Source organism: Erythrolamprus reginae, chromosome 3 (assembly GCF_031021105.1).
Source record: "Erythrolamprus reginae isolate rEryReg1 chromosome 3, rEryReg1.hap1, whole genome shotgun sequence".
Classification (NCBI taxonomy): Eukaryota; Metazoa; Chordata; class Lepidosauria; order Squamata; family Dipsadidae; genus Erythrolamprus; species Erythrolamprus reginae.
Genome location: NC_091952.1, coordinates 99,570,564 through 99,597,109, shown reverse-complemented (window position 1 = coordinate 99,597,109; position 26,546 = coordinate 99,570,564). Strand labels below are relative to the sequence as shown.

The following is a 26,546-nucleotide window of genomic DNA, read 5'->3' as shown; positions in this document are numbered from 1 at the left end:
TTATTTGGGAAACAATCTTTACTCAATCAATAGCATTTAGGGAAACAATTATCAGTAGTTAGCAATCAGTCATCAGCAGGTAACCAGCTGTATAAAAAACCAGTGGTTTCTTCTTTGTTTTTCTTTCTTCTGTCAACATTTAACATATTTCCATATTTATTAACAGAAGCAAAAATACATTTGATATTACCTTTGAAAGTGCATGTATTCAACCCACTCAAGTGTATGGCTCAGACAGTAAGAGGACTCCTACTTGTAACTATCAAAAGGCATAATAAAGCCCTGGTATATTTTTCTCGCAGATGGGATTTTGGCAGCAAGAAAATTAATGGTAATTATAGAAAAAAACCCAGCAGGTATAAATGATGAATGGGCAATTATTCATTAAAGCCCTACCTGGAAGCACATTATAATTAAGAGATAAAGAAAGAATATGATCAAATTTTAAAGTTCCTTGTTTTCTACAAGACCAAAAACTAATGGATTACTGGTATAATAGAAAGACACTTAAAAGGCAGTCTTCATTTAGAAACAAATTGCTGAATAATTTCTCATGAAGAATTATCTTGTCCATCTTCTAATGCGACAGGCAAGATATTCAACTCATTTTAAGATACAGTTTCAGGGGCATGAAATCTTAATCCCAATTGCTGTCATAATCCAAGGAATACCCGTATTCGAAACATTCTAAACATACAATACATACAGGGTGTATTTGACACATCATTATTTTTAAAGAGCTTTCATTTTTTCCTATTTGATCAACAAAAGGGAATATCAAAAGGGAATATAACAAGTTAGTTTAATTGAGTGTTGTTTTAAATTCAAGATCTTATTACCTTTTGCAGTTCTTTTAAAAAATTGCACAAAATGATAGTATCAGCTACTGTTTCATCCATTTATTTGAACTACAACTTCTATAATCAATTGCGACAGATTTGGTAGCTTGGAGGTGATATTCAGGATATTATCAGAAGGAAAATAAATTCTTTATATGAGGTGTGGTCTCCTTTATCATTAAAGTAAACTTCTAATAGTTTACCTATTAAACTATTAGGCATTTAATTAATAGTTTACCTAGTAAACGTCTAATAGTTAGAATTTCAATTTGATCAAGAAAATGCCTGCTTTACTCATTTTCATATCAGAACAGTGTTAGCCAAGGCTAACAATCCTTCCCTTTTTCTGCAATATTATAATATACCCATATTTTTCTGTCTATAAGCTTCAAAGAGGTAAACTTCAAAGAGGTAAACAAGGAAAAAAACCCACATTTTTGTCCTGCCAGCCCCCAATAACCCTCTGCAGGCATCCCAAACCCTCTGCGCATCCTGTTTTTGAGAACCAGGCTGTGCAGGGGCCTTTGGGAGGCCTGAAAAATGGGCCTGTTTATGGCAAAAATTAAATGCATGGCATGGGGTTTCGGGAGGCCCAAAATGGCTATATTTGGTGTATAAGATGCACCAACATTTCCACCCTCTTTTAGAGTCTTATATTCTGAAAAATATGGTACTTTGAGGCAAATACTTATTTTATAGACTGCCTATGATTGAAAACTTGATAGTAAACAAAAAACATAAGGCTGAAAACATCATGCTGAGAATTAGTTCCGTTTCATGATTTAGTTCTTTGTAAAGATGAAAGCATGTATCATAGATAAGTTGAGATAAAAGCCCAGGCTATTTCTTTTTAAAATAATACTTTGTTGTTTAGCCTTCTAGGCAAGGAGTGTATAGTTAGCTTTATCCCTTTTTTGGGTGTGTGTGTGTGTGTGTTATTTTTCATTATTTTAAAAAACGACACTTGTTTTTAAAAAAAACAACAGAAAACACATTAATTACAATTTGCTATTCCAATTGGACATGTTCCTATTTCAAGTTTTCAACAGTATGCAAATTTCAAAAGTGAATGTAAAAGACTTCTAGAGTTTGGGTTCTATAAATACAGAGCTATAAACACTACATTATTGTTCATATTGCTCAAGATATGAAAATACAGTAATAGGAAATAAATCGGTTGCTTAAATTGATGCCATACTCTGTAAGATTGCAGAAGAATTTCAGGAGATAAGACTTCTTTATTTGTTGGAAACAAGATGCTCCTATTTCAAAGTTAGTTTCTTTCCCCTGGAAAACTTCAGAGTGTTGGCAGAAGCAGGTATCATTGTCCACACAAATAAGGCCAGATCATTCTGGATAGGAAGTAGTCCAGGTCAAATTCATGAAACCTCATGAAAAATGGTGCAAACCGCAAACCGTATTTGAAATACATTTTGAATTACCTGTTTATCAAATTATATGGATATTCTTGTAAGACCACAGTCAGGTTTAAACTGAACCAGAGAGACAGTTATTCAGGCTTTGCAGTTTGGTTTTTACTTTACCAATGAAGTCGTCAGAGACAGGTGAAAGTGGAAGTCGTGGTGGGCCCATTGGAATCCCGGAAAATAATGTCATGACAGCTTTGATTTGTGGAACACCAAAGCCTGCCCAAAGTGCAAAAATCATTCAGTTAACATACTATAGCCGTGATGGTGAACCTATGGCATGTGTGCCATAGGTGGCACGGGGAGCCATATCAGAGGGAACGCAAGACGTTGCCCTATGTCAGCTCCCGTGCGCATGTGTGCGCTTTCCAGCTGATTTTCAGCTTTGGGGAAGGTCGTTTTGCCCTCCAGATGCTTCAAGGAAGCTTCCCCGGAGTGCCAAAAAACTGCCCAATGGACAAACCAGAAGTTCAGAAAACGGAAAACGCTGCTCCCATATAGGTGTACAATCCCCTCATCCCTGAGCATGCACTAAAGCCTGGGATGTGAAAAAACAGCCACAAACAGAAAACCGGAAGTTTGGAAAAATGGACTTCCGGTTTGCCCATTGTGCTGTTTTTTGCACTCCAGTGGGTTCAGGGAAGCTTACCTGAACCAACTAGAGTGCAAAAGAACCACACAATGGGTAAACTGGAAGTGCATTTTCCAGACTTCCGATTAGCCTGTTGCACTGTTTTTTGCACTCTGGGGCTTCAGAAAGTTTCCCTGAACCCTCTGGAGTGCAAAAAACAGCACAATGGGCAAACAGGAAGTCCATTTTTCCAAACTTCCGGTTTTCTGTTTGTGGCCGTTTTTTCACAACCCAGGCTTTAGTGAGGCCTATGTGCATGCTCAGGGATGAGGGGATTGTGCGCCTATGTGGGGGCAGCGCAGGGGGCAGTGCGCATGTGTCTGGGGGGAAGCGGTGTGGGCACGTCCATGCATGCTAGCATACCCCCACACACCCTTTTGGTACGCGAACCAAAACAGGCTCACCATTACTGTACTATAGCTGTGCCAGGGAGGAGATGCAGTGAAGGTTCAGGGAAGATGTGGGGGAGGGTATGAGGCTAACATGATTTAGCCATAGAAAAACTAGGGGAAGGTGTAAGGTGGGAAATCATTACCCTAGTGATCTGTGACCTTCCCTGCCAGTTTTGTAGGGAAGTTAGCAAGAAGGGTTGCAGATAGCAATCACAACCAGCCATAAGTTGCAACGTAAGTAACCGATCACAATTACGTGACTGGGGGGGTGGGGGGGGGTACCGGAATAGCCAGAACTCTGGTTGAAACCTACCATTCATTCAGTGTTGTTAAATCTGAATGGTCGCTGAATGAAATAGCAATAGCACTTAGACTTATATACTGCTTTACAGCCCTCTCTAAGCGGTTTACAGAGTCAGCATATTGCCCCCAATTGTTGTAGGTTAAGGACTTCCTGTGCTAAAATGAGGAAGATAGGGATTCAGCTTCAAAGGATAAGAGATGTTTTAAATCTGGGATGGATACAATCATTGCACCTGTTAGTGCTTCTAAAGGCAGCGCCCTTTTTTTCTAGGTAGAGTTAAGGAGGTGGGAACAGGTATGACTTTGTCTTTACTGCCTCCTTAATTCCTGGAAGTGAATGGCTACTATGTGGTCCTAGCAAGACATATGGTTTCTTTAAAGGTCAGTTGTATCTGCTTCAGAATGCAATAGCTACACAATACTTTAAAGTGCAATTGGAAAGGGAGTGTCTGAATAAACAGAAAACAGGAAATCTAGAACTACAGTGGTCCTTGGTTAAGGACCACTCATTCAGTGACTGATTAAACTTATGACACTGCTAAATGATCATTTTACAATGCTAAATTACAACCATTCCTAGAAGTTCCAGTCATCATAGCCTGCTCTCCCACCTCCCAGCAGTCATGTGATCCAGACCTGCAACCAGCCCAAATTTTACCTTTACAATGCCCCACAGTCATGTGATTGCAATTTGTGAACTTCCCTGTCAGCTTCCCTCAAGCAATGTCAATGGGGAAGCCAGCAGGAAGTCAAAAGATGCGGTCACATGAGATCCTTGCTTCTACAGAACTCAAATTCTGGGAGATGGAAACTATTTAGGGAAAACTGAGAAGCATTCAACGTTAGCAAGTTAATGGGTTAAATTACTGAAGAACTTACCTAGTGAAAAGAGAAAGCCGAAGAACTCTTGAATACAGAACTAAGAGAAACAAAGTATTATTATTATTAATCCAATGCAGTCAGTATATATTCATATCCAATAGATAGCTGTGGGTCTGTCCCAGTTGTCTTGAAGGAAACAACCAGGAAAAGATTTCGGAAGTAATTATTTTAATAGCTAAAGGTTACTTACATATATTCTTTTGTAACAAGAAAGTTAGTTGGACTGAGTAGTTCCTATATAAATTCTGCACACAATGTACACTGAAGTTTATAGTTGTTACTATGATATTTCTTATCAAAGTAGTAGCTGTCAACTTGGGCGTTGTCAAAATTACTTTAAAATAATTCATGGAGATTAAGGTGTTAATGGGGGGCACAAGAGGGGAAGTATTAAATCCCTCTTGTCTTTGTTGGCCACCATAAATGATAAGAACATAAGAATAGATAGATAGAATAAATAGAATTCTTTATTGGCCAAGTGTGATTGGACACACAAGGAATTTGTCTTGGTGCATATGCTCTCAGTGTACATAAAAGAAAAAGATACATTTCTGGGATTCAACATTTATCTGATTCATTGCACAGAACTGCACAGATTCTCACTGATGAGACTAATTACCTGATTCTATTTCAATCTGGTTTTAGGTACAATTTTGAAATGAGCACTGATTGGATCACTTCTAGAAGACCTTATCCAGAGTAAATATGACTGTTAATTCTGGAGTTTTCAGTTGCTTTTAAAGCTATTAGTCATAAAAGCTTTCTGGAGAGGATAGTGAGCACATTATACTGCACTTTAGTTCCTGTTTGGACATGTTATTTCAGAAAGTAATAGCAGAGGGTTAATGATCTACATGAACATATTAAGCAAGATATCATTACACAGATGACATTCCAATATTTTAAATATTCACTTCAGGCAAAATGATCCAATATTTGTATTGATATATTGGATCTTAGAGGACTAATGGGTCTAAAGAAATTGCATTCTATTATGTCATTTCACACAGTAATTTCTATAAATGAGAAAGGGGGAGAACATTTTAGAGCATTTTTCTTTTCAGATCCAGACCTCTTATGGATCACAACCTGATATGTTCCCATCAGCAGTTATCTAACTTAATAAATTGTTAAGAACGCTTGAAGTCTATTGTCTTGTCACTTTTTATCTCTTTCTATTAATTCACCCAAACACTGTTCCACTCTCTTCTAATCTGTATAATATTTCTAAATCAATTCCACACTTTCAATTTCATAATACTTTCATAGGACTGTAATACATGGTATGGTTTAATTTTTAATTCAGTTTAATTTATTAAATTTACACGATGCCTAACTCCCAGTGGTAATTATATAGCAAACAACAAGCCACTTGTAATTGGCTTTAGTCAGAGACACATGCTAGGATCTAATTGTGTGATCCGTTAAATTTACTACTTGGGTAGGAGATCAATTAGAAATCCCAGGTTCTAAGCTAGAGTGAAAAGTAACAAAAATAACATAAATCTAGAAGGCAGCAATGGCAAACTACGTACATTTTGTTAAACAAAACGAATATTAATATTAATTAATATTACATGTAATTCATCAGAGGTTGAGTTTGACCTTAAAACTTACTTTTCAGCCAGAAACAACATACCTCATATTTTTGTGCTGTATGCAAATCTCCAGAGGCAAAAGCTTCCAATATTAAGTTATGTATCCTGCCCAGGTAGTTATACGTACTGTTTTAAAAAAAAGAGATAAATTGAAGCATTCAAGATTTATGTACACAAGCAGGCAGTCATTGGTTAACAACAGTATTTGGGATCAGAATTTCCATTGCTAAATGTTGTGGTCATAAAATGCAACATGTTGTGACCAGTGTTCCTTCTAATTTTTTGGGGGGGGGGGGGCGGAAAAGTATAGTGTCTGAGCGGCAGTCCCTTCGGGACTGGGCGGCACAGAAATAATAAATAAATAAATAAATAATAAACAATAAACAAATAATAAACAAATAAACAAACAAACAAACAAATAAAAAACCCACCCTGTTTTGCCTCAGAGAATTTCAAAATAAAATACTGTACTGTGTGTCTATAACAGTGAGCTCATAATAGGGCAACTCTATCAATATCAAAATGCCACTCAAATAGTTGAGCTAGTTTCAAACTAGATTTTGATTTTCTTTCTCTCTTCCTTACTCCCATTCTTTTTCTTTCTCTTTTCCTTCTTCTCTTTTTTCTATCTGTTTCTCTCTCTTCCTCTCTTCCTCTCTCTCTCCTTCCCTCTCACTCTTTCCCTCTCGGCTTCTGGGCAGGTTTGGAAAACTCTGAGTTGATGATGATTTTTAAGTGAGCGATTGCTCACTGCTCAGCTTAGAGGGAACTATAGTTGTGACTGCATCGCTTAGTGACCACAATCCCAGCAGTCCATTGACCTTGTTAACCAAACTTTATTGACTATTAGGTGAGGATATACCCTGATTAAAGCCATTTTCCCAGCTTGGTCCCTTACAGCTTCAGATAGGTAGAGGACCGCCTCCTCTGCCAGCTCTTGAACTTCACCCATCTGCTGCCCACTTATTTGCTGCCACCTTTGATCCTTTGCTGCACCAGGCATCACTACTGTACTGGCTGTGGGCTTCTTTCATACTTTTTCCTTTTTACACTGGTGCAGCCTTTTGAGGTGCTGCAAAGTCCCTGAGGAGGACAATGTCTTCAGAGGGACTTAGAGCAACCCAGCCAAGGGGGGTCACTCACGAACGCCAATCCTAGAAAGAAGAAGACTTGGACACATTTTCTCTCTGGGTGATGCGACACAGTATTGAGCTGTGCACCCCTTTTTATTTGGGAGCATATGCAGATGGGGATAATTACACGTACATGTCAAGTGGGCCTTCTCCGGGTCCCATCAACTAAACAATGTCGGTTGGCGGGCCCCAGGGGAAGAGCCTTCTCTGTGGCGGCACCGGCCCTCTGGAACCAACTCCCCCCGGAGATTAGAACTGCCCCTACTCTTCCTGCCTTCCGTAAACTCCTTAAAACCCACCTTTGCCGTCAGGCATGGGGGAACTGAAACATCTTCCCCTGGGCATGTTTAATTTATATATGGTATGCTTGTGTGTATGTCTGTTAGTACATGGGGTCTTTTAAATCTTAAATATTTTAAATTGTCAGATTATTTATGATTTGTTTCCACGTGTTGTGAGCCGCCCCGAGTCTTCGGAGAGGGGCGGCATACAAATCTAAGTAATAAATAAATAAATAAATAAATAAGTGATATACAAACATCCAATAACATCACTTCAAACATGACATATCTTTGAGTCCTTCTTTTCCCCAGATATCACAAACCAATTTGAATAATTTCCTTTGAGCAAATGTTTCTCACACCTAATTTCTCTGAAGCCTCCTGCCTTATCACAACCAATCTCCTGTTTACCGTGGTCAAAGTCTTTTATCACAGTCTCATCCCGTTTTGCTTCAGTCAATGTAAATTTCCCCCTTTGATCATATAACATGCTGTTTGGAGTGATGTATACTTGTTCATCAGTGAGATGTTTATTGAACCCTTTTATGGTCAGTTGTCTTCCTGTTGCAAATTCACCAGAAATACAGACTAAACAAGTTAATTTCGTCCTATCCTGGCTATAATAGAATCAGGGTAAGCAGAGCATTTTATGCTAGAGGTCCAGATATATATAATATAACATAATCCTATTCTAACATGCATGCTACACTGCAACAGCCTTTACTTCTCTTGTACTGTGCCCAGGACCTCCTTTTGCACCCTACCCAGGCCTTCTTTCACAAAAGAAGCCAAGCATGTGAAGGAAAGTTGGGTTCTCCTTTTGTGCCAGGGGAGTTAGGGCCCTCTTTGACATGCCAAGCTTCTTTCATGAAGGAAAACCCTCACTAGGATGTGAATGGAAGCCCTGGCTTTTTAAAAACAATATTCCTTCCAACCTCCCAATCAATTTTAGTGGTACGTTGTTCCATTAACACTGGAGTTTTGGAAAGCATTTCGCGCCACCACAGCCAGCCAGGGAGTCACAAAAGGGAGAGGAGGGTCGCCCGAAGGGAAGACTCACCTAAGGGTGGCAACACCAGAGAATCAGTCCTGGCCGCTTCTCCACTCCTGATATCGCCCTTACCTTCTCAGGCCAGGTGAGAGAGGGTAGGGGAGGCCAGCCAGTGATGGCATAGGGAACCAGAGCAGGGATCCCAAAGATCTACATGCAGCTCCAGAGTCATGGGTTATATTGACCCCTAACCTAACCCAACTTGCCATGACCAACTCACCATGAGACAATTTTAAAATTCTATTTAATTATTTAAAATAAAATTTAAAAATATTTTAATTTTTGACATTCACATTTCATTCTGACCTTCCTTTTGCATCCTTTCTTTAATGGGTCTGTTGCACAGTTTCTCTGATATTAGTGTAACTCTTGTCCTGCAGTGAGTTGGACTCAGCAAGTTGCCTGTGGTGACCCTCTACAGCAGTGTTTCCCAACCTTTTTTGAGCCGCAGCACATTATTCACATTTACAAAATCCTGGGAAACATTGAGCACGGGGGGGGGGGGGGGGGGGGCTAAAAAAAGTTTGGACAAAAAAAATCCTCTCCCTTCCTCCCTTTCGCTCTATTTCTCTCTCTCTCCCCCTCTTTCTCTCTCTTCCTTCCTTCCTCTTTCTTTCCCTCTCTCTCTCCATCCCTCTTTGTTTCTCCCTTTGTTCCTCTCTTTTTTGCTCCGGGCGGGGCGCTGCAGCTGCCGGAAAACTTGGAAGGCGCAAAGAAGGAAGCTCAGCTTCCGGTCTCACAACTTTTTGCTCTTCGCACTCTCAGCAAAAAGTTGCGAGACCAGAAGCTGAGCTTCCTTCTTCGTGGCACACCTGACCATGTCTCGCGGCACACTGGTTGGGAAACACTGCTGTACAGCACTCAATTCACAAAGGCCCCTCAGTCATGTACAAAAGACAACTTACCTTCCAACTGCGCCATTTGCTCCTATCACCAGCGCACTCAGGAGTTGCTACTTAGTAAGAAAGAAAATTTGTAGGTTTTATTTACATATCACTTCAGCCGACAGAAGTGTTCCAGTAAAACCAATTGTAACTGATTTAGTTCTACACCATTCAATAATAATATAGTCATGTTGTTTTGACAAACAGAGGTCCTCTAGCAAGATGGCAATTATTTCCCATCCCCATCTATTTCTCTGGACAACCCATCCAACTATTCATTCCCTCCTTCTATTGATTTTCCATGCTCTCTTGGGATTGTTCTACTCAACAGATTGTTGTAATCATAGGTTCTTAGGCACTGAACATTGGGATAGAATATTGATGAAAGGTGATGTTTTAGCCTAATGGGTGCTGTATAAACCTTATTCTTCCTCTATGGAAAGGCAGCAAAGTCCAGGCTGAGTAAGCAAGCTGCAGAATCCATGACCACGTGGAAAATAATTAACTTGATATACAGCATGAAGATAACGTATAGCTAACTTCCATATAAGGAAATATATGCCTTACTCTCATTCCTTTGCTAATCACCAGTAAACACACAATCCAGGAAAAGGCAATGAATGGAGCTTCCGTTAATCATCTATAGGGAAGTCACGAGGAGGTTGCCTTATACAGCGCATGAGTGAATGGTAGTGGGGGGATGGCTTAACATATGTGGCATTCACGGATTGGTTATTCTGTACCACATGTCAGGAAAAGTGAAATACAATAAAAGGAGCGATCTTGATTCAATCGAGGCTGTCTCACAGAGAAAATATTCTCCGTTGCTTCATTTTGATGTGGCAATTATGGCATCCTGTGCCTTCCTAGAGGTCAACCCACTGGGGAAGGGCAGTTTCCCTTCAACAGATTTCAGTTTTTACACCCAAATCAAAGACAAGGTGCATGCATCTTCATTATGTAGAGCAGTGATTTTCAACCTTTTTTGAGCTGCGGCGCATTTTTTACATTTACAAAATCCTGGGGCACACCACCCACCAAAATGACACAAAATGTCACCCTAAGACACTCTCCTCTCTTTTTCCATCCCTGTCTCCTCCCCACCCTTTTGTGTGTGTGTGCGTGTGAACCATTTCCAAAAACAGGTGAGGGGTGGGTTTTTTCTCTGTCTTATTCTTTGGGTGCTTTTTATCATATGTTTTAAATCAAGAGTCACTTATCTCTCTCTTTTGTTTCTCTCTCTTTCCTCTCATTCTCTGTCTCAATCATTTTCTCATTTCTCTTTTTTCCTCCCCTTTTTGCTCATTGCTCTCTCTCTCCCTCTCCTTTTCTCTGTCTCTCTTGCTTTCTTTCTCTCTCTCTCTTTCTTTCTCTCTCTCTCACCCTTGCTTTCTCTCTCTTTCTCTTTTCTCTCTCTCTCTTGCTTTCTCTCTCTCACTCACTCTCTTTCTCTCTCTCTTTCTCTCTCTCTTGCTTTCTTTCTCTCTCTTTCCCTCTCTCTTTCTTTCTCTCTCTCTCACTCTCTCTCTCAGCAAAAAGTTGCGAGACCGGAACCTGAGCTTCCTTCTTCGCGGCACACCTGACCATGTCTCGTGGCACACTAGTGTGCCACGGCACACTGGTCGAAAAACACTGATGTAGAGCATGCATCTTCATTAATATATATATTTTGCTCAAGGAAAGCACTATGAATATTCAGCATTTAGAATCCAACTCTATTTAGTTATATTTTCAGAGGAAGCCACCTGGTGTTGACTATAATTAACAACTTTCTATATAAAACCCTTACCTCATCCACACCATACATAAAGACAAAATTGTCTTGTTTGCTTTTTTGTAGGCATTGCCTCAAATCCAGGAGGTCTCTGTCACTGAATTTCACCCCCTTAAAGGTGGGAATCTGCTCTTTCATACTATCTAGCAATTCTTCAGCACAAACTGTAGAAAAAGAGATTTGCAGTAAACCAAGTGCTCACCTCTGATCAAAGTAAGAGTCGGTATTACTGTTGCATCATTGAGAGAGTAAACTAAAAATAAACTTATTTACCACACATAAATAGTAACAGTAAACTAAAAATAAACAGTAAACTAAAAGTAAATTTATTCACCACACAGGTATTCTGTGTTGCAATTCCCTCAACAAAGCCAAGAGCGGTTATTGTGTTGTGTTTGTGTTTATTAGATTTGTATGCCGCCCCTCTCCATAGACTCGGGGCGGCTCACAACACAATAAAAAACAGTTTATAACAAATCTAATAAATTTACAAATTAAAATATTTAAAAAACCCCATTATTAAACAGACATACACACAAGCATACCATATATAAATTGTATAGGCCCAGGGGAGATATTTCAGTTCCCCCATGCCTGATGACAAAGGTGGGTTTTAAGGAGTTTACGAAAGGCAAGGAGGGTAGGGGCAGTTCTAATCTCTGGGGGGAGCTGGTTCCAGAGAGTCGGGGCCGCCACAGAGAAGGCTCTTCCCCTGGGGCCCGCCAACCGACATTGTTTAGTTAACGGGACCCGGAGAAGGCCCACTCTGTGGGACCTAATCGGTCGCTGGGATTCGGCAGGAGGCGGTCTCGGAGATATTCTGGACCAATGCCATGAAGTGGGAAGTTTTTCCTACAGCAGCTTTTTGCAATGTGGCTTCTTCCAGATATTTATTGGATACCACTCCCAATTAAGATATTTGGGCCTCAGTAGACAACAGGTAGTCTTCAATTTATGACCACAATTGAGTCCAAAACTTCTGTTGTTAAGTGAGACGTTTGTTAAGTGATTTTTTGTTCCATTTTACAACCTTTTTTGCCACAGTTGAATCTCTGTAGCTGTTAGGTTAGTAATATGGTTGTTAAGTGAATCTGGCTTCCCCACTGATTTTTGTCATCAGATCACATGACCTTGGGACACTGCAACGGTCATAAATATGAATCAGTTGCCATGCGTCTTAATTTTGATCCTGGGACTATGGGGATGCCCAATTGGTCATAAGTGTAAAAGTCTTAAGTTTCTTTTTTCAATGCCTTTGTAACTTTGAACAGTCATTAAATGAACTGTTGTAAGTCGAGGACTCCTTGTACTCCATTACTTTGAGGTGTCTTATTTTCTACTTTACCAATAAACCAGTTCTACTATGTTCAAGGAAGTTTCTTCAGAAGAAAACCAGCATAGAATAGCAGTCTTAATGGGATATTACTTAGACATGGTTTAAAAATTCAAGACAGTGAAACTGAATTACAGAAATTTAAAATGTAAACTGAATAAATAAAACAGAACTGCTTATAAACAAAGTTATTTTGAAATAAACCGTATTTCTGCATTTTGTAGCACTTACATTTAATGCCAGTGATTGGAGGAATGTGATAGTAATAGAATGGGATATTGGGAGCTTGAGCTGCAACATCCCGGAAGAAGGCAACCAATTCATCTAAAGTAGGACAAGGGAAGCAATGTGGAACAAAGAATAATTGTAAATATACAGCTGAAAATGGGAAAATTACTTTTGGGCTTTCATCTAGTGTCCTTCAACTTTACACATTTTGGTTATTTTATCATTATCCAGGCAGAACTGTCAATGGCTATGCTGGAAAAGATTGATGGAACCTCAATCCAGCCCTTTTGAAGGATTGTTAAAACTGAAAATTTTAGTTGCCAAATTCATATTAATTACTTTAAATAGTTTCTTGATAAACAAAAAAAAGTATGCACATATGGTCACTATTTTTCTTCTTCTTAGCATTTTCCTACACAGGGTAGGGTCTGCTTTTTTCAGATCCAATTTCACAAGATATGGGTTGTTCATATACCATCTATATGCAATGCTATATTCATCTTTTTTCTACATTCTCACAAAAACAAACACACACACACACACACACACACACACACACACCCCGCTTTGCCTGTGTGCATTTTGAGGAACCTGGAGGGAAAATTATAGGTTGGAAATAGCAGTCGGCTAAAAAGCTAGTTTTGCAAAAACTGCTACTAATTCCGATATTTTATCGCAGCTGAGAGCAGCTTATGAACTCCACTAACAGCTTTTTCCGCAGAGCTTGGAGCTTCCTCTGAATAATGGTGCAGTTTTCAATTCAATTCAAAACATTTGCAATCTCTAATAAAAAAATTGCCCATCTTTAGTTTACACACTTATGCATTTATGAAACCTGGCTGACAAGTGGGGGAAACCGATTTGGTGAAATGTAATGAACTATTCACCTTTATTCACCTGTTTGAAGAAAAAAGGGGAAATGACAGATATTCCATCCGCTCCTATCTGGGCTGCATGCTTGGCCTGGAAATGAAGAAAGGAAATGAACTGAAAAAAGATATTTATATGACCATTGTTAAATAAATAATGCTGAAAATGAGAAATGCTAAACGGTTAGTATGACAATAGGACCTGCTGATGTCAGACTGTATAAGATCCCCAGTGGCTTAACAATCACAAGAAGAAATGATTTAGGAAGAACCTTCCCTGATTGATGAGGTAGTTAAAAATGGTAGGGGAGTATCGCACCTTTAAACTTGCAAAATTCTGTTAATGAAGCCTTAAGTAGAACTATTTTATTATTATTATTATTTATTATTTATTAGATTTATATGCCGCCCCTCATCTAATCATGTTTGCTAATCTAGTTTTACCTGGAAAGGCAAACAACTATGGTGATCATGAAATTGGTTCCCTTTTTAATCTCTCGGACCATATTTGGGAATAATGTCTCCTGTTTGGAAAATTTTTCTCCTTGCCTTCAGTATTAGCAAAAATCAAAGCATAGTCAAAGAGAAAAAGTGCACAAGCAAACATACTCACCAGATCCTTGGATTCAGGTAAACTCAGTGATCCAACATGAATTATTACATGATCCAGCCTGCAGGGAAAGGAATTTTTTAAAAAAATGTTGATGACAGGCCAAGATTATCAAGGTATGGGAGTGGTGATAATTAAAGTGATGATTACTTATTTTGCAATATCGTCTTGCTTTATGCATTATCTGACCCTGCTGTCTATCACTGCCAAGCTCACATTTTAGCAATGTTATGTGGAAGAGTTGGAGGAGGAGGAAGAGCTATCTTCTCTTAAATGAAATGCAAATATCCCTTAGTCCCATGATTGCAGCCACTGCTGAGGAGGAGATGCATTTAAATGGGTGGACATGCCTGTTTTATTTAAAACAAACAAACAAACCACTATGCCCACAGCATTAGCTATATTTGGCTTCACTATCTATAGTCATCTCATTGCATCAAGTCCAAACTTCAAAATTTGGAGGCAATGTAGGTGATCCTCAACTTACAAATACAATTGAGTCCAAAATTTCCATTTGTTAAGCAAAACAGTTAAGGGAGCAATGCCCAACTTTTTGACACTGCTGTTAAGTGCATCGCTGCAATTGTTACTTAACAGTTGTTAAGCAAATCTGGCTTTCCCTATTGACTTTGCTTGTCGGAAGCCAATTGGGAAGGTTACAAATGATTGCACGGCCTTGAGACAGTGCAACTGCTATAATGCATGCCAATTGTCCCAGAGTTTGAATTTGGATCCCATGACCCACGGCCATGGGGATAATACAATGATCATAAGTATGAAAAATGGTCATAAGTAACTTTTTCAATGCTGTTGTAAGTTGAAACAGTCACTAAATGAATCGCTGTAAGTTGAGGATTACTTGTATTTTACATGTCCCCAAAAAGGGGAGTAATTTCAATTACATCATGAAAGTAGTTTCAATTATATCATTACATTATCATAATTTCAATTACATCATTACATCATCTCCAAAAAAGGAAGTATTTTCAATTACATAATTGAATGCAGGTGTCCAGAACCATTTATTTGAAACTACATATTACCAGTAAGTGAAAAAAGCCAGACCTCTAATTATTTTGTGTTTGTTGAGAGTTGAGAGCTTCTCCTTGAAAAGGCATTTATACTACTGACTCCAAAACTTAAAAATCTTTTTTTCTACCAGCTCATGATCATTTTGTTGAGGGCAATATGCTGACACTGCTAATTACTTAGAGAGGGCTGTAAAGCACTACGAAGCAGTATATAAATCTAAGTGCTGTTGCTATTTCCATTGCCAGAAATTTGTGGATTTTTCTCTACTAGTTTCTAACCACTAGATGGACATGGGTTGGTATCTCATGTTCTTTCTGTTCTGGTTTCTGGTAGAAGTTTAGTAATTACAAATAACTCTTATTAAATGCATCATTTAATGAATAAAGCAACTCCGTTTATTTCTCTGCTCTCTTGCACTTCAACACATTTCCGACATCAATCGGTCCGTTATCTCTCTTCTAGCCGCATTTCCCACATTCCTTTTTCTGCTTCACTTAGATAAGATTTATTTCCTAACTACATAGCTTTAAAAAAGACAGTAGCACGGACTAAATACAATACAAAATACTTTGGCTTACTTTAGCGTGGTGAAAACACCTCCATATTTCCTTTCATCAACGTTGAAACTCCAGCCTTCTTCTCCACTAGCCCCCTGATGTGCCAATTACCTCACTACAATATTTAACCCATTCCTCTCCTTAATATCTTCTTCCAGACTTTGCTCTCTACGTTTCTGAATTCTTCTGAATTTAGGATTAACCCAGCGAGCATCTGATTCTCCCTCACTAGATCCTGAACTCATAGCCCCATCCTGTGGCTGGCCTCCCACCTGTTCTACTACCTGTAACTATCTGAATCTGAATCCTCAATATCTTCATCATCCTCCAACTGATCAGGAGTATGTACAACACTTTCTAACCTGTTCCTATGATGTTGCCATCACCTTTTCCCCAATTCATAACAGACGCAGCTTATAATTTCTCCTATTAGTTATTGTTCTGTGTGTCAGTTATTTACCATTCCAGCTGATGTTGGCCTATACAGGAGATAGGTTTGCAGATGTAATAAGTGGAGAAATTTCTTTTCCCTCTGCCTACTCTGCTTATCCTACCTGGCTCAAGGTTGACTCATCCTTCCATCCTTCCAAGGTCAGTAAAATAAAAATCCAGATTGTTGGGGGCAATATGCTGGCTCTGTAATCTGTTTAGAGAGGGTTGTAAAGCACCGTGAAGCAGTATACAAGTCTAAGACCTAAGCCAGGGGTATCAAACTGGCGTCCCATGGGACAGATGTGTCATACGCGGGCCAAGCCTACCACAGCACCACAAAGGGAAAAAGTATCACAATACGTCATGTGACAGCAATGTGGCAAGTTTGACACTCGTAGTCTAAGCGCTATTGCTATTGTTTCTCCTGATCGTGAAAACTGGTAGGTGAAAAAGAATGTTCTAACAGATGGCTAAACCTGTGCATCTACCCACTGCCTGCTTGGGACAAAATACAGCAGGTATAACTAATTCATTACAGTATATCCAATCTGATATCTTTCAGATGTGTTGAACTTCATTGACAGTTGCCTAGTGGAATCATCAGGAATTATAAACAGTGAAGTCCAGCAGCTTTGAAATGAATCAGTTGTGAAAAACTGTAACAGTAATCACTTTCTACTTTTCCTCTTTGTTCAACAACAGGAAGAAGCAGAGGATTTGCAAGTAAGAATTAACTTATTATAAAAGACCACTTTTGCAATATGCTGTGAAACAATCTCATTCGCTGGCATTTAAACACCCCACCACCACCAAAGCAACAGCAGCAATTGGAGAATGCAGATTTCGCAATATAGTGTTTTTTCTTTAGTTATGCAACAATTTCACAGAAAATACTGCAACCTTTGCCACAAAAATCACTTACTTATTCTTGCCTTGAGTCACCCATTCCTCTGCCAGCTGTTTCCTCTCCTGAATGCTTAGGGATAGACCTTCTCCTGTTGTTCCATTCACTGTTGTTAAAATATACACATTTGACATACAAAAAGAATTGAATATAAAGTATTTAACAAAGAAAGTTAAAAGAAGTGTTACATTTCATTCTCTCCAAGGCATCTAATGTGATTGGAAATGTCAAAACCTAATGGTAACACCTTCCCTAGAATTCACTTGGTCACATCTTTCAAAATTTCAGGTGGCAGGTTAAAAAGGTTTTATTTGGGAACATTCACAACATAGACATCTTTGGAAATAAAAATAAAGCAACATTATTCAGAACTGTTGTCATTCAAACCAGCAGGAGCAATTAAAACTAAACCAACTAGAAAAATTAAAATGGAAAAACTAAGCATGGATAAGGCATTTTCTTAATATTGAGAAAACTAAATATTTTTTCAGTTCAGTACATCTATAACTTACATGCATTTATTTCTAATTTCTGATGGTTTTACTATTTACTCCCAAGTTTTTTTAGTTGTGCAGGAAGCCTTTCTCACTAAAGTAAGGGGTGACTTGATCGAAGTGTATAAAATCATGCATGGGATAGAAAAAGTAGATAGAGAAAAATTCTTTTCTCTATCACACAATACTAGGACGAGGGGGCACTCCCTAAAGCTCATAGGTAAGAAAGCGAGGACAAATAAAGGGAAATATTTCTTCAGCCAGAGGGTCATTGGTTTATGGAATTCACTTCCAGAAGAGATCGTGACAGCTGTCAGCTTGATAGTTTCAAGGCAGGATTAGACAGATTCATGGATGCCAAGTGTATCGGTGGTTATTGAAAGATGCCCATGTGCCGCCTCTATGTTGGTTGAGGCAGGCAGTATTCCCTTGAGTACCATTTGTTGGGGGCCAGGGGAAAGGGAGGGCTTTGCCTTCTCTTTCTACTCAAGATCCCCATGTACAATTGGTGAGCCACTGTGTGACACAAAATGCTGGACTCGATGGGCTTTGGCCTGATTCAACATGGCTCTTCTTATGTTCTTATGTAAAGTCCATCGAATATGTCTGATACTTGGGAGTTCCCAGCCACATTTCAGAATGAAGGGTCCTGATGTTCTCTGAGCTTGTTTGTTTTCTTACAGATGTTTAATTACCCTAACTAGGTAACATAATCAGTACTACCATATTAAAGAGTGCTGTTTGGTGTCAGTTTATGTTCTGGTATCTTGCCTGTCTGTGTGGGTGGGGGCGGTCTCTTTAGTTGGGCTGTTGACTGATGGCTCTTTGGCAGTTTCTTGATTGGGGTATTGCTTACTTGATTGTTGGTCTGAAGTTAACCTTGGAGTTAATCTATGCTGATATGGATGATGATTACTGTTGGAGAGATGCTGAAATCTTTTTGTTCTCTTTTGGATTGGTTGTCTTTTTTTCATAGATAGATAGACCAAGGGTCCTCAAACATAAGGCCTACCAAAGCCATTAATCTGGCCCACACAGAATCACGAGGATGCCCTGCTCACATCATCCCACCAACCTGCAGCTGAGCAGAGGACTAACCTTCGCAAGCCCAGCGAAGGTAAGTCCTGCATTTTTGGTCTGCATAGACAAAGGGGATGAAAAACAGGGCATACAAGACTCCCTTGGAAGCCAAAAAAAGAGGCCATTTTCAGCCTTTTTCTAACCCAAGAAATGGGCCATTTTAGCCTATTTTTTGGCCTGAAGAATGGTTCTGGAAGTGGGGAAGGTAAAAAAACCTGATACCCCGGGAGGGCAAAAAACCGCCCGTTTTAGTCCATTTTTGGCCTGAGGAATGCCTCTGGAGATGAGGGAGGTGAAAAACAGGCCCATTTTTCACCTCCACCACCTCCAGAAGATAGACACACAGAGAGAAAGAGACAGAGACAAAGAGAGAGAGACAGAAAGAGAGAGAGAGAGAAATATTCATTGTAAGCTCCTTGGGGCTGGGAAGAATTGCTGCAAAACTGAGTTTCCTGAAGTAGACCACGAGACTCCTAAACAATTTAGTAAAAAGAAAAGTAAACCAAAAGAGTAAGATGCAAACAAAAGCAAATAAAATACCCCCAGGAGCAAAACAAATGAAAGTTTAACTTGTTTGCATTGTTTAAAGCAGTGTTTCCCAACCTTGGCAGCTTGAAGATATCTGGACTTCAACTCCCAGAATTCCCCAGCCAGCAAATACTGGCTGGGGAATTCTGGGAGTTGAAGTTCAGATATCTTCAACTTGCCAAGGTTGGGAAACACTGGTTTAAAGGACCGTTAAATTGGCCATGCCCACCTAGTCACATGACCAAGCCAGTTACATGACTACCTAGTCACACCCACCCAGCTGGTCTGCCCCCCCCCCCAACAATCTGAGGGACAATGAATTGGCCTCCTGTTTAAAATGTTTGAGGACCTCTGAGATAGACAAAGGTGATTATGGCCAGAGCACAACACCTACAAAAAGCAAAATAAATACATACATCCCTGTGAACACCAATATAATTGTAAAGTCTGGCCTCTCCTCGTCATTCACAAAACTAAAAAACTCTTGAAACTTTAGCATTTCATAAAGGAATCTTTTATTGAACAGGAGTGATAGCAAGAGAAAAAGAAAAGCAGGCTCTGAGGTTCCCTCAGGCAATACAGTTAGGATAAAGGAATTAGAAACCTCTCCTTTCAGTCCAATGTGGATTCAGCCAATCCACATGTGTGCAGATGCTATTGTAACAGCTGTCATGAGAGCATGCTAAGCGAATGTTCTCAGAGTTATTTTACACCGGCTTCTGGAGTGATGGCATTCTCTCTCCCTACATTCCCCCAAAGTTGAGAATATCTCAGGATAGAGGTTATGAAGTGAAAGATTACATATTATGAAAGAGTGAGGAAGAAAGCTATAAACTAAATCATATATCCCTGGTCGTCACCTTCCCCAGAGGAATGGCAGCACCATGCTAGGGATCTGACAATAATACAAAAACTAGGGCATCAAATGCTTCAGATAGCATGCAAATGGGAAAGAATTTGCCTGCAGGCACACTTCCACCAAAGAACAACTTTTCTCCCTACATGAATGCCTATGACTGCATGCCCTCGCATCCCAGTGTCAGTGCAATTTCAATCTATCAGCTGAGTGTTGGGAAGCAAATCAGTGGCTTGTGCTAAGCAGGATCTGCTGCTGTTTGCTGCAAGGAGGTAAATTGCTGGCAGGCAGAGATCAAAGATGGGCGTGGATGGGTGGGGCTATATTTGATGTATAAGACGCACCCAAGTTTTCACCCTCTTTTGGAGGGTAAAAAGGTGTGTTTTATACTCTGAAAAATATGGTAGTCATCTCTTCTTGGTAATCCATACTTGACATTGTATCTATTTCTGAACCAGAAGCTATTCTTTTTATTAAAAAAATCCTTGGAATATATGTTATAATCTAAGTCTTACCAAATACATTCTTGACACCTTGCTGATTTATTAGGTAATCCACATACTGGCTGATCAGAGAGGGATTGATGTTTCTAAAAAGAAAAAGAAAAAAAGGGAACATAGCAGAGAAGATGGAGCTAGTTATAATTTTTTTTTTTGCAAGTAACATCTTACAAACTAAAGTTCTTAAAGAGATGGAGCTTCAGATTTCCCCCCTCTTCTGTCATTGGCACAAAATAGTGAATAAGCAGCTTTTATTGCTTCCCCCCAAAGTAAAGTGGTTCAAAACAGAATTTGTTAAGAGTTGAATTTTTATTTGACTTTCCAAGATTTTGCTTTGGAACAAATTTTAGCACACATAGAAAGGCATTTCCATCATCACCTTTCCTATTAAAATTCAGGTGGGATCGATGAAGAACAAAAGGTCTCAAATATTCCCAGCTAGAGATAGATTTTGTCCCAGAAATATGAAAGTAACCAAAAACATTGCCCCTGTACTATACATTCTCATTCCAAATTTACTATGTTTTGCTCAAATTCACATAAACATATCTTCAATAGCCTGAGAAAGTCAAGATAATTTTGGGTGTATTCATCCTTACACATTATCAGCAGCAGCCTCATAGTTCACTAACTGTTCTTAAGTTTACTGTTAGTACAGGGTACATGGTTGTTAGGGATTGCCATTGTAAACTGCATATTGTACACTTGTAACCAAACTTGTACTTAAAGAGTTAATGTGCACTTAAAGAGTTAACTTGTACTTGAAGAGTTAATATTCAAGGCTGTTTCGTCACTTCCTCATTGAAGCTATAAAAGCTCATTATTCTGCTCAGTGATTTTCCTTTTCACTTTGGAATGGAAAAGAAAGCATCCTTTAAATCTATTACAGCCAGTTTGAAGTTTCGTGGAATGAGATTGGGGTTAGGCAATCCACATTGTAAGGGGCTCATGGGCCGGATTACTTTGTTGACAGTCCTAAGATCTTGCAAGAAACGCCAACGGCCACTTTTCTTTTTAATTACGAATACCGGAGTATTGTAAGGGCTGTTGGAGGGCTCCAAATGACCAAGACTTATTTGCTCCTCCACTAGCGCTTTAAGAGCTGTTAATTTTTCCAATGAGAGTGGCCATTGATATCTTCTTGTATAAGCTTCGCGCTTATTATCTATATTGTATTTTGCTTTGTGCTTCTAATCTTGTAATTGCTCATTGCTTATTATCCTGTATTTGCTTTGTGCTTATTCTGGATTGTTTATATTTTGTTTATATGTAAATAATACTTATTTAACTAAGTCTGTGTCTTGGCTTTATCACACATCCACGCTCTGTTAAAATTCTCTGCTTGGTGTATGTCGAAGGGCTCATAGCTTAGCTAAACCGAGACATGCCAACATTTACCAAACAAGAATTACTGAGCGATCTATATTCTTAACAGTTATGGATAAAACTGGATAAAGTCTCTGACAGGTGTTTTGTTATAGAGAAAATTAATTTACCCCCAAGTCAATGTCAACTTTTAGCAATCACATAGAATTTCTCCAGGATAGTCAATGCCTAACCCAATTCAATTCAATTCAATTTATTAGATTTGTATGCCGCCCCTCTCCGAAGACTCGGGGCGGCTCACAACAACAATACAAACAGTATCACAATGGAACAAATCTAATAATAAAATTACATTAAAAACCCCCAACAATTAAAAAACCATACAACACATACATACCAAACATAAAATATAAAAAGCCTGGGGGAGATGTCTTAATTCCCCCATGCCTGGCGATATAGGTGGGTCTTGAGTAACTTGCGAAAGACAAGGAGGGTGGGGACCATTCTAATCTCCGAGTGGAGTTGATTCCAGAGGGCTGGGGCCACCACAGAGAAGGCTCTTCCCCTGGGGCCCGCCAAACGACATTGTTTGGTCGACGGGACCCGGAGAAGGCCAACTCTGTGGGACCTTATCGGTCGCTGGGATTCGTGCGGTAGAAGGCGGTTCCGGAGGTATTCTGGTCCAACCCAGCCCTTCAAGTCTTCCAATGGTGTGCACCCATTGCTATCATAATCATGTCTGCTGCTGATCATTCTCTTCTGGGGGTAGTTTTTGGCTGTCTATAGCCAAAAATGGTGTTTTTACTTTCCACTACTTCGCGGAAAATCGACTTTCGCGGGAGGTCTTGGAACGTAACCCCCGCGAAAATCGAGGGAACACTGTAATGCATGCAAACTCATTAGGAAAGAAATAAAAGCTCGGAATTTGGGTGGGAGGAGGAGGAGGAAGAAGAGGAGGGGGACAGTCGCTGCCCAGAGCGAAGGGAGCGTTTCTATTCTCTGGGCGCTGGCAGAGGTTTATTCCCTCTCCCAGCGCCCAGAGAAAGGAAAATGCTTTGTTCGCTCTGGACTGCCAAAGTCTCCTTAAACGCCACCGAAAGGCTCCTCTGGCAGCCCAGAAAAGCCCAAGATGGCTGGGATTAAAGGGGAAATGGCAGGAAACTGGCTGGGCCTTTGTGCCGCTCTCAAATTTCCTGGGAAATTTTTTCGGGCTCGGGTTCTTAAGTAGAAAGTGGTTTTTAAGAAGAGGCAAAAAAATCTTGAACACCCGGTCCTTATCTAGAAAAGTTCTTAAGTAAAGGTACCATGTACTTCCAAGAACAACAACAAAAAATTATAAGACTCAAGGCACTAGTTAATTATTGCTATCTGGAAGGCCATTGCCCCTGTATTTGAAGATGTTTGAATATGACACATTTAATTTAATTTCTGAGCCCACCAAACTGATCAAACATTGCTTTTAGCATCAATAAAACATTTACCCATCTTCAGTCATTGGGGTAATAGTGGCTGCAACCAGCCCCTGTAGTTTCTTCTGGAGTGCCATGAAACAAGCTGAGTCAGATATAGAAGAAATGCCTGGAATAAGCAAAAAAAACCCAAAATTAGTACTGAGCAGTGTGTGATTTCTGTTAATACTAAAACTTTAAGGCAAAGTTCTGAACCAAAAATATGTGAATATTTTCTAAGAACATTGCTTACTATTTCTGGTATAGGGCTCTGGCCACAAATCCTGTAGTAACAGTAATTTGAGTAATTAGACTCAAACAGCTTTGTGGAGTTTCATCAAAGCGGCCAGTCAGGTCCCACAGAGTTGGCCTTCTCCGGGTCCCGTCAACTAAACAATGTTGGCTGGCGGGATCCAGGGGAAGAGCCTTCTCTGTGGTGGCCCCAACCCTCTGGAACCAGCTCCCCCCAGAGATTAGGATTGCTCCCACCCTCCTTGCCTTTCGTAAACTCCTTAAAATCCACCTCTGCCGTCAGGCATGGGGGAACTGAGATATCTCCCCTTGCCTGTGTAGTTTTATGTATGGTATGTTGTGTGTATGATTTTGAAATAATAGGGCTTTTAGACTTTTAATATTAGATTTGTCACTGTATATTGTTTTATCACTGTTGTGAGCCGCCCCGAGTCTGCGGTGAGGGGCGGCATACAAATCTAATAAATAATAATAATAATAATAATAATAATAATAATAATAATAATAACAACAACAACATATAACAAAGAATGCAATATATTGCAACTATCAACCATATATTGAGGTTATACATTGACTAGATTTGATTGGCCCTAAGTGACCAAAGCCAGAAAAATATTATTGGAGCATTAGAAGATGTTCAAGAACAGTGGGATGGTGGCCTAGAGGTGAAGCTCTTGCCTCACAATCAGGAGACTGTGAGTTCGATCCTAGGTAGAGGCCTATTTCTCTTTCTGGACACACTGAGAATATATCTGCTTAACAAAACACAGCATTGGCGACAGCAAAGGCATCCTGCTAGCATGCGTGCTTGTTGCTGCATGGCGCACAACACATGCATACCCATGTGGCGCAAGAGGAAGCGAACCAGCAGTGAGGTAAGTTAGAACCCACCCCTGGTTTGGACCCCGGTTTAGTTTGGATTTGGAAAACAGGTTGATTCATTTTGGGCTGGTCAATTTAACTTAGATCATAATTATTTCTTTCACGGACTAGCACTGGAATTAATAATAATTTTAAAAGCCATAAATTTCAGGAATATTAACTTCATTAAGAGGATATGAAAATAAATTTCAGTGCAACAGGTTGATGAATTTTGTTAGCTGGTGTTACATTTTAATTTGTCCTAAACCAAAATGCATCCTATCCTTTTTCTCCAGCTTGCAAAGCAAGATTTCCCCCCCTCTCTCATCACATGAAGAGCCTCCAGAGTTTTCTTTTGGGCATTGAGTAAATACTCAATATTACTCAAATTACTCAATACTCAATATTACTCAATATTACTCAAATTACTCAATACTCAATATTACTATCAGATTTAGCATTTGTTTTCCATGGACACATTGCATAATTTACTTTGGTTAATACTATACAGCCGTAACATTAAAGGAGTGCTAGAATTACCTGCTCCCATTAATTGTAGAGCAGTGTTTCCCAACCTTGGCAACCTGAAGATATCTGGACTTCAACTCCCAGAATTCCCCAGCCAGCGAATGCTGGCAGGGGAATTCTGGGAGTTGAAGTCCAGATATCTTCAAGTTGCCATGGTTGGGAAACACTGTTGTAGAGAACAAAGATAATTCAAAATGTAATCTCTTACTTTGTTTTAAGACAGAGTAGAATCCTTTCTTTCTATCTACAGTAAACAAATTTAATCAGGCTTTTCTCACAACACCCAACAAGCAGCAACATATCATAGGTGGAACTTCTGGCACAGCTTTATCTCATACAAACTGTGAAAGGATTTTGTAAAACTCATTGCCAACTCCAATATTTTGTAAGTTTCATCCAAATGATGTTTCACAATGGGCACAAATGCACCCAATTTCCTTGGCAGAAGCCAAACGTCCTCATTTTAGCAAAACAAAACAAAAAGCTCCTAAATTTCTCTAAACTCACATGAAAACCTACTTACAGAACACTGCTGCCTTCCCTGAACACAAAGCCAATGCTTTTGTATATACTCAGCCTCACGTGCTTCTTGTTTGTAAAGGGGCATCAGCAATGGATGAGCCACTATATAACCTTAGGGTTTAAATTATTATTATATTATATTATATTAATTTATTTATTAGATTTGTATGCCGCCCCTCTCCGTATTATTATTATTATTACTTACATTGTTAATTTTTAAATAATTAAAAAACAAAATTTTAATTCAGTTAATTTAAATAGTTCTTTAAATTCTTTCAATAATAAATTTAAAATTATTTATTGTAATAATTATAATGCATTTTGTTTTCTTGTCACCTTCAACTTGTCCCGAATTCCTTTTATGTTAACTTTTATTTTAATGTTTAATTTTGAAATTTAATAAAGCTATTTCAAAAGAAAAATCTCAGCTACAGCACAGATGTTTAGCCTAGTCACTAGCTTGCTCATGATTTTTTCTCTTGTTTTTGTTCTGTTTGCGGGTGTTTTGAGATCCTCTTGCACCCCAAAGAAGGGCTTTATCCTCATACTCTCTTTTCTAATTCAAGTTAAGCCAATGCTTCCCAAAGATGCAGTACAAAATAAACTTACCACTCCGGTATTCGGGACGAATGCAGTCCAACAGCGGTTTCAAGATCTCTGTAAGCAGAATAGATGTCTCCTCCCAACCCCTCTCGCTGTTTCGCCTCCCCCTTCCCCCTCCCACTTTTTAGAAATACTGTACTGAGCATGCCCGGAAGCAATACAGTCCTCTGCCTTGAAATTAACTCTTGACAGTATCCGAGACTGGAAGGCTCTCTGCTGAGAAGGATCAAAAACGTGGAAGCGTCAAAAGAGATTCACGGCGAAGTGAAATTCAAACGCTTATATCCTACGGAAACTGCGCAGGGTTTGTGGTGAAGACGAATTTCGTCCCTATTTTGTTTTGTTTTTTAAAGCTATAATGTAGTTATTTTTAAGACCTGTAGTC

The 26,546-nt window shown here is 39.3% G+C and overlaps 1 protein-coding gene across 2 annotated transcripts; it reads right to left on the bottom strand.

The window, feature by feature from the left end:
• Nucleotides 1–26,293, bottom strand: NPL (N-acetylneuraminate pyruvate lyase). Of its 2 annotated transcripts, XM_070746292.1 has the most exons (12): nt 26,168–26,293; nt 23,426–23,522; nt 20,634–20,707; nt 17,179–17,266; nt 14,239–14,296; nt 13,644–13,719; nt 12,760–12,852; nt 11,211–11,359; nt 9,443–9,489; nt 6,114–6,198; nt 4,472–4,511; nt 1–2,485 (listed from the first exon to the last, which is right to left on the bottom strand). In XM_070746292.1, exons 2-12 carry the CDS (start codon nt 23,488–23,490, stop codon nt 2,328–2,330), a joined length of 933 nt encoding a protein of 310 aa, XP_070602393.1. In that variant the 5' UTR covers nt 23,491–23,522; nt 26,168–26,293; the 3' UTR covers nt 1–2,327. The 2 variants fall into 2 exon arrangements, with proteins under 2 accessions (XP_070602393.1, XP_070602394.1); XM_070746293.1 differs by lacking the exons at nt 1–2,485; nt 4,472–4,511; nt 6,114–6,198 and having other exon boundaries at nt 9,443–9,492; nt 26,168–26,249.
• Nucleotides 26,294–26,546: the final 253 nt, after the last annotated feature.